Below are 19,020 nucleotides of genomic sequence, written 5' to 3' on the forward strand. Positions count from 1 at the left end.
TGTGGTGAGTGTGGTTGTTGTGTTTGGGTGTGGCGTGTGCGTCGGGTGTTCGTGTGTGTGTGTATGTGTGTGGTTGTGTGTTTGGGTGTGCGTGTTTGTGTGTGTTCCGTGTGTGTGTGTGTGTGTGTGTGTGCGTGCGTGCATGCGTGCGTGTGTTTGTGTTAGCCAGTCGACTTCAATATCTTCCGCCGTGAGATCCGTTATACGCAGTTGTTTTGACCGTCAACTGAACACATTCTCCTGTCCACCGTTTTTTCCCACCCTGTTATAGCAGCCAACATTGTAATCCGTGCCAAGTTAAGTCTACTTACAGCGATGTAAATTCCGGGGCCTGTCTTATCGTGTAGTTTCTTATTCGGAACGGAGTTCATGAAATTCCACCAGTAGGCTTATCTCTGCCTGTCAATCAAATGCCTTCAACCCCTCCCTTCTATTTATCCTGACCATACACATTTCCTAGATAACACATCTGTTTCCGCGCCACTAGTTCTTTCAAAACATTTAGATAAATGGTGCTGGTACACCGTGTTTCTTCTGGTAGACCTAGTGACACACACCCCCAAAAAAGCACACTCTCCTACTAAATTTAGTTTCGGCTCCGACTGTTTTTTAACGTGTTTTAGGCCTTTTATTGTCGGGACTTCTATTCTGTACTGTTTTCGTCCTGTCCACCGACCAAACAAAATAAAGCCTGACAAAAATTTAAAAAAAAATGTCGAAAAACAGCCGGAGCAAAACCTCTGCTTGGAGAGTGCAGAAAGCGCCCATCACATTAGTAAATAAATAAAGAAATCTTTATTGAGACACGACAAAAGTACAGCGACTTTCGTAAGGTCTACACGTATAACAGCTTCTAACAGTACAACTAAACACGCATATATGGATATCTGTAAGTATGAATAAATCAACATATAGGGTCTAGCTTGTCATTTACACTATTGGTTCTATGGTATAAACATTCGTGGATATATTTGCCTACTTGTACACAGTACGAACGCAGGCTGCAACAGACCAACAACCCTGACCAGTACGTCTGTTTTAAAATCAGTTTAGCATAACCTCTATGAAATGATGACATTATGCAACAGCAAAACATGAGCACCGACTCTTTCCCTAAACGTTTGCGGCGAACACCGAACCATCTCGGGTTTGGCTTGAGTTAGTGATGGGGATTAAGCGATTACTACCGGTTTATCCACTTTCTAATCTAATCAAAACAGAAAGGCTAATCGGTGGGCTACAGAAAAACATGTATTGTCGCTACTACCGGTAGTTCGCTCCAAGGATATACACACAGTCAAACCTGTCTGAGCGACCACCTCTTCTCAGCGACCACCTGGCCATTTCGACCGCTGTTTCTCGGTCCCGATTTTTTGACGTAAGCATTAAGCGACCTTTTCTCAACGACCACCTGGCCAACGCGACCGCGACCGGCCCAAATTGGGACCCATAACGACCGCATCATTTTCAAAATTGAGTTTTTCATCGATTTTTGATGATAACTAGTGCGGTTTTGTGCTGAAATCGGCCAGTTTGCGTCGGATTTTGTATATCCACTTTCTAATCTAATCTAATCCAAACAGAGAGGCTAATCGTTGGGCTACAGAGAAACACGTGATGTCGCTTCTACCGGTCGATCGCGTAGGATATACCTTCAACATACCCTTAACCGTGCAATACTACTTGGTGTGTGGACCGAGTGCTCTCTGTTCGCAGCTAGGAGCTAGAATTACGAGGAACTTAGCATAGGCGGGACTAAATCGCAAGGGTCTGGAGTGAGCTGCCATTTGGCGCTAACTCAGGTGACCTCAATACGACAGTTGATACCCTAGGTGCGGCCATACAGCTGTAGGTTTTGAACCAACGACGCCAGAAATAACCCCTTCTCTTTATGTAGTAAGACACTACTATTTTATGACTGTGTCGCGCACCCGACATGCACGTTAATACGTTAATAGAAAGGTTTGCAGTCCTCAAGCCGGCTTTACAAATCAAGAATTGAGCTCGGCCGAGTTGTCAGCGAGCTCTAAATTACAAGGAGGCATGACCCTGATGCCTACGGACAAATGGCAGAGTTTCTTTGTTGGCATCAGGGTCATACCTCCTTGTAATTTAGAGCTCGCTTACAACTCGGCCGAGCTAAATTCTTGATTTGTAAAGGGGGCTTCAGGACAGGTCCTAAATCCGTGGTCCACTGTTTATTGTGCTTGTCGAAAAGACCTAGGCTAATTTCTCCAGTACAATAATAAACCTGTAAATACTCATTGTACATAGTGTATGTCGTCTCTGTCAGGACTGGTGGACGAATAACTCTTACTTACTTACTTGAGATTACTTTGAATTTTAGTTTCTTATCTAAATACCGAGAATTATTAGAGCGAAATACCTTTATATTTATATATATATATATAATTAGCAAAAGCCGGTTCTATTTTACTATCTGTCCATGTGTGCCGCCATGTTTGTTGTCATGTGACACTCCTGTTAAGATTTTATTTTGATCATTCCGCTGTACAGGTGAACTCAGTAGCACAGCTGCGTGATGTGGATAAGAAGGACCTACAGATAGTCGGGCTGTCCCGGCCGGAGCAGAAGAGGTTCAAGAGATATTACGACAAGAGATTTGGGACGTGGAGCAAGCTGAAGAAGGTGAGTGCACGCGGCAAAACTTTCTTTCCCAGTATAGAGAATCTTAAGGTGGGGTCACACATGCGTATATATTCAAGTCCGTTTGAGGTGCGTATGAAGCTCTTAGTCTCTACCAGGCTCCACAGGTCGCGGGAAAAATAGTACAAATTGGACAAATATAGACACATAACATGCCAGATGAGATTGCTGATCGAGAAGTATATAATACACTCGTTCTCATTGAAATGTCGGAAATGGCATTTTTTTGGTCGAAAAATAAATCGGCTTTATTTTCACTGAAAACTACTTGGTTGTTTGGAAAAATTCCTCTTTTAACCATAGCCAAAAAATGGCAACTTACTGTAAATGCAGAAATGTTCGCGGTGGATTAATGTTCGCGGTTTTCGCGGTGACCTCTTCACCGCGAAATTAAATCCACCGCGAATATTTTTCCATTATGATATAAGACTGCGGTCTATGGTGTTACCGCGAAATTAAATCCACCGCGAAAAGTCCTTTTTCCCGCTACCGCGAAATTAAATCCCCGCGAACTTAAATGCATTTACAGTATTATTTTCAGTCCCATTGGTAATGCATTACAGGGCATGTAACAAACGTTACCGGTAACGTTTGTTACAACGGTAGACTTAACCCTGTTTTCTTCGAAAGGACTTACCTTATTGACTACATCATTTAGGTATAAGTGGATGTCCATAGGGACATTTGAAAAGTGGGAAGCTTTTTTACACCAGGTCAAATAGAAAGCTTAGACAGCATCGAACAATGGTAACGTTTGTTACAGTCATTTCTGTACAACAATTTGTTAAGCAAGGTGGGATACAAATGACAGTCAACAACCCTTTCTTGTTTCTTTAGAAAGCCAGAAAAACTGTGCAGCGTCACAAAAATGGCCATTTCTAGTCTTATACGTGCATAATATAACCGTGGCAACCATCGTCCTAGCGGTGGTAACGTTTGTTACAGAATCTGGCGACAGGCATAAACCACCTCACACAGCCTCCAAGATCAGTGACAGGAGCGATCTGACGTGATCGGGCAGAGGGCCTGGGTAGTTGGTTTCACCTACGGAACAATCATTCTGGGAACTGAATTGTTACATTCTTGGCTACTATTTGAATTCTTCGTTTCTTCTCAGGCGACAGCCATTTTTTAGGGTGTGAAATCCCACCCGTGGCTATATTAATCTTCTAACCCATCAACCTATGCGAATGTTGTGGTGCATATTTTGTAAAACATTGGGCTTGTGGAAAAATGAAGGAAATAGTGATGTTGTCTATAATTTGCTCCATATCAACGCGTAAAGTCAGGCGACAGCATTTCGACATTTAAATGAGAATGAGCCAATAGCGACCCAGCTAACTCGTCTGACATGTTACCTGTTTACGTTTGTCCAATTTGTATTGTTTTTCCAACGACCTGTGGGGCCTGGTGGAGGCAAATACTTCAATGCGCGCCTCATACGGACTTAAATATATACGCAAGTGTGACCCCACCTTAAAGGAGGCTATACTACATCACAGACTGAGTCAGTGGTTGTATATTGGGTTTCAGCATCTATTAACATTTGCTAATTGCTATTCACATAAGTTATTTTTATCACTGATTTTAAATCTAGCCTGTCCAGAACCATATAGAATAGATTAGAATAGGATAGAGAAGATTAAGATATGATAGAAAAGAAAGGGATATGATAGATTACTGAAGTATGAAATATAAATACAAAGTAATCTTTACAACCGTGATTTCCGTAAAACCATGTTACAACCAGGTAGAGCTAACCACCTGTTTAAATATATTTTGAAATAGTAATATTATGTGATTTTACCTATTTTGTGCAGTTGTCGCATCTAAAGATTTGCTTGTCTAGTTTCTTGATATTCACGTGGTTAGAAGCGAAAGTATTGAACCAGCGGCTACTACGAAGGATGGTATCCAGGCTACTTAGTATCAGTAGATCATGAGTAAAATTATGACGTTATGTTTACATTTAATCTGTTGTGTCAAAGGGTTGCTGTGCTTGTTTTGCCGTAAAGAGTTTTTTGTTGCCGTTGCATTTTCTATGACTCAAGATTCTTTTTTTTTAATGACCCACACAGGTTTTTAAGAGAGAAACTGACTCCAAAGCAGCCCCGACTGACCGGCTCCCGACATCCCCTGCGAACGTGGGAAGGGACCGACACCTCATTCCTAGTGACGCCATCACCATCAACTACCGCGCGGAGCCTCTCGGGAAGGGCGAGTTCGGCATCGTGTACCGGGGTGTCTGGAGAAGGGAAGACGGGCAGAGGGTGGGTGGAGTAAAGTTTGGATTATTTGAAATGATAGAAGAACGCTAGACTATCAGAGAGAGCAGACTGTCCCTTTGAGCACGTACGCATTAGAATCACAGACGCACACGCCAGCGCGCGCGCATGTACACGCGTGTTTGCAATAGGAGTAAAGTTACAGCCACACACACACAAACGCACACAAACACGAGCACGCAGAGACACGCACATAAACACCCACCCACTCACAAACAAACATTTTTTAAAGTACAGACATGCGCAATTGCACTAACATACATATCAGTACACACACACACAGACACACACACACGAGATTATACACAAACAACACACACTTGCACAAATCACGCAAAGACACTGAAACACAAACACACATATAAACAGATGCACACACACACACACACACACACACACACATACAAACTAACACCTTGATCAAGAAAAGTTGTTTACTTCATCGAGTTTTAATGGAAATGAAGGCCGTTACGCTGATATTTGTTTTCGTCAATCACAACAACCAAACTCTAAGCTGACCCATACTGAAACCAATACCAGTATGTTGAGTAAAGTAGCCCATACCACAGTAGGGAGTTAAATGAAGGCCCACTGTATCAGGCAGTGTTTAGTACATGTGATGAACACAGCGTGCTGTAGGTCCCGTTTACTAGTACATGCGTGGTGTCGACATGTCATTTTCGTGGTGGGCTTGCGTCTTACTAACTAGACAGGACTGCCGGGGGCACTTCCGCTTGACACAACAGCCCGGGGAAGTCAGAATCGCTCTGGTTCGACCCTGGGTCCGTCTTATTTGTAGACAGCTAATCACAAAAAGCAGTGTTTTTACTGAAGCGAATAGTGTCAAAGGGCAGTCAGGAAAAAACAAGTAGCTCTTTCGACAAGTCTGCAAGCTCAAAAATACGTTATAAATATGACAGGTGCCATCCCTTTACTACTATAGGAAATACCGAATGTGGATCTAAAGTTTATATATCTTTATTTTGTATTTATTGGTCACTTTCCACTGCAGTCTACAAGTCTCCAATTACACACACACACATACACACATACACACACACACACATACAAACAAACACACACGCACGCACGCACGTACGTACGCGCGTACACACACACAAACACACACATACATACATACACACACACATACAAACAAACACACACGCACGCACGCACGTACGTACGCGCGTACACACACACAAACACACACATACATACATACACACACACACACACACACACACACACGCGCGCGCGCACACACGCACACACACAGAAACACACACACACACACACGCGCGCGCACACACGCACACACACAGAAACACACACACACACACACACACACACTACACACACCCGTGCCCTATCACCCACGGCCTGTTGCCTGTTCCTGACAGCTAGTCCTATAACTACAAACGCTTCATCAATCTTGTGAGTGTAAGCTATTTGCCCCCGAGCCGACACAGCGACTAGAGAATGGAGAATGGAGAAAACGATCTGCCCTGGTGTAGTGTTCACTTACAAATCAACAATCCGATTTGCACTCGGCGTAAATACTTTTGTATCCTGCCCTTCTTTGCAGTCGAAAATGTAATATTGATTTTGAAGTTGTGAAAGAAAAGAAAATATCTTAAACTTTAACCTGGCATTAATTACGGACCGTCCAAATTTTGTGGTAATGTTAATGACCCTTCTCTCTTTATAAGAATGAATGAATGAACTTTCTCGATGGTATTATTAGACAGGAAGTTATGAATACTACGTGTCGTTTGTAATACGATAACACCCTTCATACGTTTTACGTCCAAAGAGAAGAGATGTCAGATTCCCTAATGCTGTTAGTGCAATAGTTGGTATTGACCTGTCCTTTTTTTTTCTGTAGACGTCCGACTTCTCTAAACTCGCCCGTGGCAGTAGTGGTTACCCTCATTCCCCCTGGTAGATATAAGACTCGGGTTCACGTTAAAGTCGTCTAAGTGGTGCGAAGCCAAATAAACGTGGCCTTGTCGGCTGTGTTTGATGATGGCGGAGTACTTGTCACGGTGGGCTGATTCTTAGCACATGTCGGGGTGTACGTAGTGTATCATTTCATTTCATTTATATTCTTTAACCAGGTATTACTGTCAGGGCTAATGCCCTGCTTTTCAGGAAACCCTGGGTACAACAAAACTTCACAAACATACAATGCAACAAACAGCATAGTTACAAAAAAATAGAACAACAATGCATGATGACATATCAAATTCATATCAATGGGTAACATTCGTATTTAAAATCAGTCCTTGATCGAAATCAGTCCACGTTTGAATTCCTTTAATGAACTGGAACGCCTCAATTCTACGGTAAGGGTATTCCAAAGTGTTGGTCCATAGTGTTGTATGCCGCCTTTGAAGGACTGCACATTACTCTGGGGTAATTAGAACCTGTGATAAAAGGAGGAAAATCATCACTAAAGCACACCAATATAATGTTGTAAAAGTGCAGTCATTACCATACGGCTGTGTTAATTTGATTATATACATACTCGCATTGATCAATGTTCGGCCGTTCCAAAAAAAAAGTTTTCAACAATACTATTAATCGTACAAAGTAGCTGCAAAGTGAACAAATATGTTCCGCTAATTGTAAAAAAAAAACGGAAAACGTATTATTATTAATGTCATGCCAATGCCGTTTTTAAAATCAAAGAAGAATATGAAAACAAAAACGAAAAATAGTATACCATACTCAATGGTTTAACTTTCCTTCCCACTTAGATTCCATGTAAACGTTTTTTTTTAATCCGCACGCTCGCATCAGTTAGGGGTTTCCCAGAGGGGTCATCCATTTATCAAATCGAGATGACCTAACTGTAAAACTAGATATGTCGGGTTTGATTTGGCAAACTTCAGTATTTATGACAAATAAATCGAAATTGCACCGGGTTTTGACCTCATTTCCAACGGGTCAGTGCATACCAGTGCAAGACGGGGTCATCTCATGGCGGGAGGGGTGTTGTAGGGTGGAACACATCGATAGTAAAACAGGTACGCAAGTCTTGAAAAAGATAAACGAAAACATGTCCTTGCTGGGTCATGATCACACAAAAAAGAGAAAGGAACTGGGTACTAGGAGGAATAGCAGACGAGACAGGAGGTTATGAGGATGACTTCAGTTAAAGGCAACCTAAGCAATATTACAGCGTCAAAGTGGAAATGATCTGAATAAGGCAATCTACATGATATTGACATCTACTGCACTGTATTATCACATTTACATAATAATTTTATACTTTGAGCGGTTAAAAACAGCCCAGAGACAAGTTGCATGAGGATATTCCTTATTATTGTACCCCCCCAAAATAAGGACTTGATCTGGAATCCTTGTGCAACTCGTACCCGTGCTGTTTTTAACTGCTCAATTTATGAAATAATGATGTAAATGTGCTAAAATAGTGCATTAGATGTCAATATTATACAGACTGCCTTATTCAGAATATTTCCACTTTTAACAATGCGATATTGCTTAGGTTGCCTTTAAATAAGCAGGACAAGTCTGGATCCCTGACTGCTAAGTACATGTATAATATAAGAAGTTTATTTGCAATATAATAACATAGACTAGGGTGTTTTTGTTTGAGTTGACATGAAATACTATCCTTCAATACATTCTCGCAATGAAGAAGGTATGAAAATATTTCATAATGTAAACTGTTTGATACACACTAAGTAACATCCCTGACTTTTTTTCTAAATCGACACAGTAGTATATAGTTGTGTGCATGTACTAAGTATATGTCTCGGTGTACATTGTGTATTGCAGCCGTCGCCAGGACGTACCCTTATGTCATACTTACAGTCATTGGCTAGTTGTTCAGACCTTCCTGACAGACTTAGCGTACAGAGATAAGTAACAGTGACACAAATAAAACCCTGGGTCATGTTGGTAACTTGTCAAAACTCAAAACGCCTCTTTGAATCACCTAAATGATCATATGTAGGTTACACAGCACGCTGTTCTGCAGTCAACTCAAGCCTGACCAACGTTTGTATCCGTTTCTGTAAGGAATACATGTACACTTGTTGTGCCTTGTTCACACGGTTCTAATGTGTTCAAGAAGCAAATATTAGTTTCCTCGTAGTAGGAACACGTAGGTTTTGTAGACGTTTTAAAAACTCACTAGTAAGTCTAACGGTGGCGGCAGTTAGGATTTCGGCCGAGGTAACGTCACAGTCTTCTCTCATGGTGCAATAATAAGATAAAGCGACAGGCGGCGCTGCTGCACGGCATCATTATCACACCTGCTCAAACATCCGGGTGGCGTGTTTCCTAAGTCCTGGTAACACCCACAAGCTGTTACCATATATAGATGTCGCCGCGGGGTGAAATTGACGGAAGGGGCGTGGTCTTCCAGACAACTCACATATGGTACTCTAAAATGGTCACACACAGGCATGGTGAGCCGTGGTTTGGGGGGAACAGCGTTGTGCGATCGGACGGTTCCCCACCATGGTATAACACAAACACGGAGCCCCTGTTGTTGGGTTAAAAAAGCGACACATACCGACCGCTTTGTAAACTCCATGGTGCCAAACCAACTCGACACTCGCCGGAAATTTTAGGATAACGTCGATTTCAGTTCCGTGTCTGTTTGCTGCATCTTGGTTCTGGGTTCGAATCCGTCACTCAGTGGGGCTCTTTTCACTGTTAATGTTGCTTCTTATTGCCTTTACCTTGCTTTAACTGTTTCTATTGTAGAAACTTTTGGTAAAGAATTCATAATATTTGACGATATTTCTTTTTTCATGTTTGTTCACTGTGAGTTACAATCATGCGTCGAAATGACGATGTTCCAGCTTGGCTTATATAAATATTTCTTAAAAGAAAATTATCATTTCGATAAAAGTTTCCTTTTCAAATGTTTCCAAACGTTTTCTTTTCTTGAGCATAAGTGCTATGTTAAAAGTACACAAAAATTGTACTGGCGATACATATATCATTGAACAGTAGTAGTTGGATCATTGGGCTGCCTTTCTTTGTAGCTATTTACATTGTAAACGAAGTTGGTAACAATAGTTTGGAAAAATCAAAAGACTGTGTCAATGGATCTTTGTCACAATCTCTGATGTGACCAGTTGTGGTCGCTGTCGCGCTAATGTTTAAACTCACGTGACTATGGGTCTATGACGTAGTTTTCTTTGCCATATTAATTGAAAAAGTTAAACTTGAAATTTACCATTTAAGATTGGATGTGCATATACAACAATTGTTACATACAAATGCGCCATATGAATTCTCTGAAACGACTCCATTCGAATATTTTCTATTTTCATACTCTTCAGATCCAGTGTGCGGTGAAGACGCTGACCAAGGAAAGATTCGAGACTGCACAGAGCGAGTTCTTCAAGGAGGCTACGATCATGTGTAGCATGGAGCACGACAACATCGTGCGACTGTACGGCATCGTGCTGGACTTGTGTCTAGGATCGCTCATGATGGTAGGGTCAGCAACTTGTCCTAGCTAGATCTTATTGTTATTGGGTGGGCCGACTACTCACTCTTTGCAGCCAGGGGCCGAATTGCGAGCTTACAATAGGCGGGGCTAAATCGCAAGGGTCTGGAGCGAGCTGCCATTCGGCACCACCCAGGTGACCTTAATACGACAGTAATTGCCCCAGGTACGGCCAGGGTACTGTAGGTACTGTAGATCTGTGAGATAACCTGTAAATATTCTCCCCAATCTCTTCCCCTTTGATGGCATGCTTAACACGTGTTCGAGGAAGCGAAAGTATTTTAGTTTGACGCTACTAAAAGTGACTCATATCATGTCAAACTAAGAAACGGCAGCAGGCTTATCACAGTATGATACAATGTTTTGCCAATTGTTTTCTTTATCTAATTGTTTTTCGTCTGTCGTTTTTAAAGTGTTTTTGTAAGAAAATTTGATGAATCTGAATGCGTGGATGGAATTCTATCCATTATTCGTGTCTTAAGCCAGGTGAAAAAAAAAAAATTTCAGTAATGGTTTTAGCTTGGTGGTGTCCTTAAAAAAAGTTGCATTCACGGAGAGCCTGCGAACGAACCACCCGTATCTGCTTGTAACAGTAATGGATCTCACTCATGAAAAGCCCGGAAGTGTAGGTTCTCCTCTGGAGTTTAAAGAGAACACAATTAAACAAGTTTTTTTTTCACTCATAATCAGGTGTCGGAGTTGGCTCCCCTTCGCTCCCTGTCTGACTGTTTGCGGGATTGGAACCAGAGACCGCTGTTCCCTGTGGTCATCCTGTGTGACCTGGTCATCCAGATAGCCAGTGGGATGGAGTATCTGGACAGCAAAGGGCTCGTCCACCGAGACCTTGCCGCTAGAAATATTCTCGTCTTCTCCCCGACTTTGGTAAGCACATACTTGTAGTGTATTGTTTTATTAGATTATGTTTTGCATTGTTCATGATAGGAAGTTCTACTGGACAACGTACATTTTTTTTGCATATTTTGCAACTATCAATCTTGTGTGCATGATAATGCATAACGTTTGGGACCGCGTGTGTGATAATTCTTCACGTTTGGTACCGCATTGTTGGCAGCGACACCTAGCTGCAATGTGGAATAGTACAAGTCAGTCTTGCTGTGAGGCAGGTAACAGAGGGTTACCGATACGGAGGCTATTGATTATGCATAGGTCTTGGTTGTGAAAAATAACCTTGAACTCTAGTATGTTCTTGAAGTTTACACGAACTCTCACTGGCTGACTTTAATGCCCCCCCCCCCCCGTGGCAATTGTAGGGCAGGCCGCTAGGGGCGCGATTTAGTCAGGCTATATGTTCTTGCGGTTTTAAAAATTTGTCTGGCTTCTCAACCGACAATAGATGATAAAATGGATAGGTCCAAAGTTTGTCTTATTATCAATGATATTTGATGATAATTACCAATTCTTATTACTTGACACAGGTAAAGGTGAGTGATTTTGGCCTGACGAGAGCGCTCGGCGTGGGGAGGACGTACTTCAAGACAGCTACAACGGACAGGAAACTGCCGTTCGCATGGTGAGTAACCAACGTTCGTCATCAGAGGGTACAAAAATACATCCCCAAATTTATGCACTTCATACTATTGGCGATGTAGTTTGCCATACTCCAGGTTTGGTGGTAACTATATCAAATACAATGTTTCACATTAAGAACTAAAGCATTATATGCCGAACGCTCTACCAGTTACGCCACGCCCGACGCCATGTGTTAACGTTCTCGTTGCTTTCTGTTATGTCTTGCCTAAGATGTGCACCAGAAGCGATTAACGTTAACGTTCTCGTTGGTTCCTGTTGTGTCTTGCCTAAGGTGTGCATCAGAAGCGATTAACGTTAACGTTCTCGTTGGTTCCTGTTGTGTTTTGCCTAAGGTGTGCACCAGAAGCGATTAACGTTAACGTTCTCGTTGGTTCCTGTTGTGTTTTGCCTAAGGTGTGCACCAGAAGCGATTAACGTTAACGTTCTCGTTGATTCCTGTTATGTCCTGCCTAAGGTGTGCACCAGAAGCGATTAACGTTAACGTTCTCGTTGGTTCCTGTTGTGTCCTGCCTAAGGTGTGCACCAGAAGCGATTAACGTTAACGTTCTCGTTGGTTCCTGTTGTGTTTTGCCTAAGGTGTGCACCAGAAGCGATTAACGTTAACGTTCTCGTTGATTCCTGTTATGTCCTGCCTAAGGTGTGCATCAGAAGCGATTAACGTTAACGTTCTTGTTGGTTCCTGTTGTGTCCTGCCTAAGGTGTGCACCAGAAGCGATTAACGTTAACGTTCTCGTTGATTCCTGTTATGTCCTGCCTAAGGTGTGCAGCAGAAGCGATTAACGTTAACGTTCTTGTTGATTCCTGTTATGTCCTGCCTAAGGTGTGCATCAGAAGCGATTAACGTTAACGACCTCGTTGGTTCCTGTTGTGTCCTGCCTAAGGTGTGCACCAGAAGCGATTAACGCTAACGTTCTCGTTGGTTCCTGTTGTGTCCTGCCTAAGGTGTGCACCAGAAGCGATTAACGTTAACGTTCTCGTTGATTCCTGTTATGTCCTGCCTAAGGTGTGCATCAGAAGCGATTAACGTTAACGTTCTTGTTGATTCCTGTTATGTCCTGCCTAAGGTGTGCACCAGAAGCGATTAACGTTAACGTTCTCGTTGATTCCTGTTATGTCCTGCCTAAGGTGTGCAGCAGAAGCGATTAACGTTAACGTTCTTCTTGATTCCTGTTATGTCCTGCCTAAGGTGTGCACCAGAAGCGATTTACGTTAACGTTCTCGTTGATTCCTGTTGTGTTTTGCCTAAGGTGTGCATCAGAAGCGATTAACGTTAACGTTCTCGTTGGTTCCTGTTGTGTCCTGCCTAAGGTGTGCATCAGAAGCGATTTACGTTAACGTTCTCGTTGATTCCTGTTGTGTCCTGCCTAAGGTGTGCACCAGAAGCGATTAACGTTAACGTTCTCGTTGGTTCCTGTTGTGTTTTGCCTAAGGTGTGCACCAGAAGCGATTAACGTTAACGTTCTCGTTGATTCCTGTTTCTGTCCTGCCTAAGGTGTGCATCAGAAGCGATTAACGCTAACGTTCTCGTTGGTTCCTGTTGTGTCCTGCCTAAGGTGTGCAGCAGAAGCGATTAACGTTAACGTTCTTGTTGATTCCTGTTGTGTCCTGCCTAAGGTGTGCACCAGAAGCGATTAACGTTAACGTTCTCGTTGGTTCCTGTTGTGTTTTGCCTAAGGTGTGCACCAGAAGCGATTAACGTTAACGTTCTCGTTGATTCCTGTTATGTCCTGCCTAAGGTGTGCATCAGAAGCGATTAACGTTAACGTTCTTGTTGATTACTGTTGTGTCCTGCCTAAGGTGTGCATCAGAAGCGATTAACGTTAACGTTCTCGTTGGTTCCTGTTTCTGTCCTGCCTAAGGTGTGCATCAGAAGCGATTAACGTTAACGTTCTCGTTGGTTCCTGTTGTGTCCTGCCTAAGGTGTGCATCAGAAGCGATTAACGTTAACGTTCTTGTTGATTCCTGTTATGTCCTGCCTAAGGTGTGCACCAGAAGCGATTAACGTTAACGTTCTCGTTGATTCCTGTTATGTCCTGCCTAAGGTGTGCATCAGAAGCGATTAACGTTAACGTTCTCGTTGATTCCTGTTATGTCCTGCCTAAGGTGTGCAGCAGAAGCGATTAACGTTAACGTTCTTGTTGATTCCTGTTATGTCCTGCCTAAGGTGTCAACAGAAGCGATTAACGTTAACGTTCTCGTTGATTCCTGTTATGTCCTGCCTAAGGTGTGCAGCAGAAGCGATTAACGTTAACGTTCTTCTTGATTCCTGTTATGTCCTGCCTAAGGTGTGCACCAGAAGCGATTTACGTTAACGTTCTCGTTGATTCCTGTTGTGTTTTGCCTAAGGTGTGCATCAGAAGCGATTAACGTTAACGTTCTCGTTGGTTCCTGTTGTGTCCTGCCTAAGGTGTGCAGCAGAAGCGATTAACGTTAACGTTCTTGTTGATTCCTGTTGTGTCCTGCCTAAGGTGTGCACCAGAAGCGATTAACGTTAACGTTCTCGTTGGTTCCTGTTGTGTTCTGCCTAAGGTGTGCACCAGAAGCGATTAACGTTAACGTTCTCGTTGATTCCTGTTATGTCCTGCCTAAGGTGTGCATCAGAAGCGATTAACGTTAACGTTCTTGTTGATTACTGTTGTGTCCTGCCTAAGGTGTGCATCAGAAGCGATTAACGTTAACGTTCTCGTTGGTTCCTGTTTCTGTCCTGCCTAAGGTGTGCATCAGAAGCGATTAACGTTAACGTTCTCGTTGGTTCCTGTTGTGTCCTGCCTAAGGTGTGCATCAGAAGCGATTAACGTTAACGTTCTTGTTGATTCCTGTTATGTCCTGCCTAAGGTGTGCACCAGAAGCGATTAACGTTAACGTTCTCGTTGATTCCTGTTATGTCCTGCCTAAGGTGTGCATCAGAAGCGATTAACGTTAACGTTCTCGTTGATTCCTGTTATGTCCTGCCTAAGGTGTGCAGCAGAAGCGATTAACGTTAACGTTCTTGTTGATTCCTGTTATGTCCTGCCTAAGGTGTGCACCAGAAGCGATTTACGTTAACGTTCTCGTTGATTCCTGTTGTGTTTTGCCTAAGGTGTGCATCAGAAGCGATTAACGTTAACGTTCTCGTTGGTTCCTGTTGTGTCCTGCCTAAGGTGTGCACCAGAAGCGATTTACGTTAACGTTCTCGTTGATTCCTGTTGTGTCCTGCCTAAGGTGTGCACCAGAAGCGATTAACGTTAACGTTCTCGTTGGTTCCTGTTTCTGTCCTGCCTAAGGTGTGCATCAGAAGCGATTAACGCTAACGTTCTCGTTGGTTCCTGTTGTGTCCTGCCTAAGGTGTGCATCAGAAGCGATTAACGTTAACGTTCTTGTTGATTCCTGTTGTGTCCTGCCTAAGGTGTGCACCAGAAGCGATTAACGTTAACGTTCTCGTTGGTTCCTGTTGTGTTTTGCCTAAGGTGTGCACCAGAAGCGATTAACGTTAACGTTCTCGTTGATTCCTGTTATGTCCTGCCTAAGGTGTGCATCAGAAGCGATTAACGTTAACGTTCTCGTTGGTTCCTGTTGTGTCTTGCCTAAGGTGTGCACCAGAAGCCATTAACGAGTTCGTCTTCACATCAGCCACGGACGTGTGGAGCTTCGCCGTCACCATGTGGGAGATGTTCAGTTACGGGGAACAGCCGTGGGCCACTTACAGCGGGGAACAGGTACGTGATCTATCAGTAATATATTTAAATCCATTTGCATGCATACTACAGTATACAGCAATAGCCGCATTACATCATCCTCCTAACGCCCGGTCCCCAACGGCATTAGCCTATGAGGCCCTGCTATCTAGATGCCTACCAGCGGTTATTATGATTGCCGCCACAAACCAGCTGTCAACCAATCAGAGAATAAGCTTTTCTTGGTTTTTTTGTTGTCGAAAGCTGTCTCGCAAAGGCCGCTGGGAAGCTATCAGCCAATCATGTTACGTCTTACATAGCACCATCCTCCTACGCCCGATCCCCAACGACTGACTGCCCATATAAGGGTAAGCTCATTAATATTCATAAGCAGGGCGACGAGGAACTGAAAGTAACTGCGGGTAGGCCATGAGAAAGCAGGGCCCCATAGGCTGAGTCAGCTAGCCGTTTGGGACCGTGCGTAGGAGGATGCATTACATTGGATGATTTTCGGAGGGGAAGCATGCTAACGTGATAAAATGTGGGCTCTTCAAATCAATGAGGTAAATTTATTTGAAATACAATTTACAATACGAGTTGAAGCGACGCGTGCATTATAAAATAAATCATAAATCTGCTATACAGAACAGCTCTCAGAGTTTCAATGCACTGGGCTTAAAGGATTGTTCATGCCGATTTCGTCTGCTGCAACGGGCGATAACTAAAGCCCCGGTCACAAAGCGCGTACGATTCCTTGCGATTCCTTCCGATGCGCAGGATAAGCGCAGTGCGTCGTAAGTCGGTGGAGAATCGGAAGCAATGGTTTAAGTATATAAAGCCGTGGTCACAACGCGCGTAGTGCATCGTACGATGAGGTCATAAGAGCGTGCCTGCGTCAATCGCAGTGGATCATAGTAAATCGGGGAGCGTCGTATGGCGAAAAATAGAGCTGAAATGGATTTTGAACATGTTCAAAATTTCGCTATCGTCGTAAGATTTTATTTGCCCCCATAGCAGAGTTCATTACGGCAATTTTTGTCTACTGATGAGGTTATAGATTTATGATTTTTTAGCATGTTGTGATGGTTTCAGTTTTCCCTGATATTGTCGATATTGACGAAAAGGGGAAATATATCAGTCGCAACTGCCACAGTCGCAACCAGAGAACAGCGCGCCACGCACAGGTGATGCAGACAATTGTTTGATCGCTTCATGCACGTGAGTTTATAATTAGATCAAATCTCAGCTCTCGTCGGTCTTGGGTCAGTTTACCATAATCGTAATAACCATGGGGACAACTCGAACATAAAGGCAGGCTCTATGAGTCGGAAATATATATGATATAATGCTTATCATTTGATTTTTGTATGATGGCATCTTTTTGTTGATAGCATATCATGATCATGACGATCTTCGAAAGAGCCTGACACGTAGAGCCTGCAAGCAGGCCGAGATAACCATACCAGTACTCACGCTTGATTTCAACTTTTGCTTGTAATACTCTTGTTGTCATGGTCTTTTTTAATTTATTTTTACAGTTAAAGATATTATAGGAAGGTATTTAACAGCTATGTCCACATTTTGTTGGTTAAAGAAGCACAAAAGCGGTCAGACGGCTATACAGAAGAGACACAAGTAAAAAATCTTGCGACGCTGGAAAAATTTTGAACACCATCCGATGCGTTGCGATGGCTTGCGATGCTTACGATTTTCTTGCGATGTACTGCGCTCATCGTACGATATGCGGAATAGTCCATCGCAAGGAATCGTACGCGCTTTGTGACCGGGGCTTTACGGTATGACGTTGTGCTATACTTGCTCTATAAGTTGACATAAAATTACGGAGAGGACAGTCATCATCATTCGGAATGTTTTGAATGGTTCATAATGTTGCCTGGTCTCACCCTGAGGACAGAGAAGGCAACTGTTAACTGGACCAGCTTTGTTTGATGAACTCTACAAGCATAGGTTCGGCTTCGACTGTTTTTGACATGAAGAAAGCGTTTTTGACATAATAGTAGGGTCTATTCCGGAGTCTGTCGGCTAAAAACTCGTCTTATCATGAAAAAAATGGTATAAGACATAAATCCCGGCAAAAACGCCTAAAATTAAAAAAAAACAGCCTGAGTCGGTCCTCTGCTTGGTTAATACAAAATTCCTTCCAAAGATTATTTTATTTTAATAGCTTGATAGTGTAGCGTTCGGTTGCAAAAGCATACTTTATTTAGTGTTCTTAAACCAGTCAAGGTGTTTACGGCAAAGTTAATGTCAGCCAACCGAATTAAATTATGGCTCAGCACTCAGCAGCATCCGTTTGTACTGCAATGGAACTTCACGTTTTAATGATTTTATCTTGCAACTACATTCTGGGAGGCGATAACCCTCACTGTGTACAAGTAGGCAAATATATCCACGAATGCTTATACCGGTAGAACCAATAGTGAAATGACATGCTAGACCCAATATGTTGACTTATTCAAACCTTTAGATATCCATACATGTCTGTTTAGGCCTAAGTCACATTTAATTTCCGAACCGGGGCCCGGTGGGGCTGTTTGAGAAAACGAAAAATAGAAATGTATACGTAAAAATATACACAAATTATGCCCACGACTATTCTCTTTACGTCTTGTGTAATTTGGTGACTTTTATATCATACTTTTCGGTCCCGAAAGTTGCCCGGCCGGGCCCCTTTGTGGGAATGTGACCTTAGCCTTAGTTGTATTGTAAGTAGTTGTTATACATGTGGACCTTACGAAAGTCGCTGTACTTTTATCGTGTCAATAAATATATCTGTAAATTGCAGATTCGGCAGGCCATTGGCCCTCCCATGTACCACCGCCTGGAGAGACCCCGGTTCTGCCCCTTCAGCCATTACCGCATCATGCACGAGTGTTGGAGTCACAAGCCTAAAGAACGGCCCACCTTCACCAAGCTGTGTCACGTGCTGCAAGAGGTACGCGCTGATTGGTCAATCTATTAACCTCATTAGCATGCTCTATGAGTATGTCTTGTTGTTACCTGATGACATATCCGAATCCGTGTTTTTTTCCCGTCCAGTTCAATGTTGTTGGCCTACTCTACGAAAGTTGGCTACAATACAGTAAGACTTACTGAAATAGAATTGATTATCAGCCTGACAGCCAGAGAAAAGAAAACAGGCTCTTACACATACTAATTCTGATGTCCATGACTTTTTTTTCAAATTTGCAGGCGAAACCAGAGCAAAGAGTCGCCATTGATGACGTCGACGGTGACGTAGTACATAACCTTATGACCTTAAGGCTGGTGACGTCATCACAGTACTGGAAAAACCCGGTGAATCTTAGAGGCACTTTATGATTTACATATTCCGTATGTTTGACAG

The 19,020-nt window shown here is 42.9% G+C and overlaps 1 protein-coding gene across 1 annotated transcript in view; it reads left to right on the forward strand.

The window, feature by feature from the left end:
* LOC118430492 (activated Cdc42 kinase-like) overlaps nt 1-19,020 on the forward strand; it is a 29,898-nt gene that overhangs the window by 9,317 nt on the left and 1,561 nt on the right. Inside the window, exons 3-10 of the mRNA XM_035841399.1 lie at nt 2,518-2,649; nt 4,746-4,937; nt 10,280-10,435; nt 11,140-11,331; nt 11,886-11,980; nt 15,569-15,695; nt 18,460-18,609; nt 18,867-18,969. Coding sequence (XP_035697292.1) covers nt 2,518-2,649; nt 4,746-4,937; nt 10,280-10,435; nt 11,140-11,331; nt 11,886-11,980; nt 15,569-15,695; nt 18,460-18,609; nt 18,867-18,969 — 1,147 coding nt within the window. The remainder of the gene's footprint in view (nt 1-2,517; nt 2,650-4,745; nt 4,938-10,279; nt 10,436-11,139; nt 11,332-11,885; nt 11,981-15,568; nt 15,696-18,459; nt 18,610-18,866; nt 18,970-19,020) is intronic.

The sequence above is a fragment of the Branchiostoma floridae genome, chromosome 14, assembly GCF_000003815.2.
Source record: "Branchiostoma floridae strain S238N-H82 chromosome 14, Bfl_VNyyK, whole genome shotgun sequence".
Lineage (NCBI taxonomy): Eukaryota > Metazoa > Chordata > Leptocardii > Amphioxiformes > Branchiostomatidae > Branchiostoma > Branchiostoma floridae.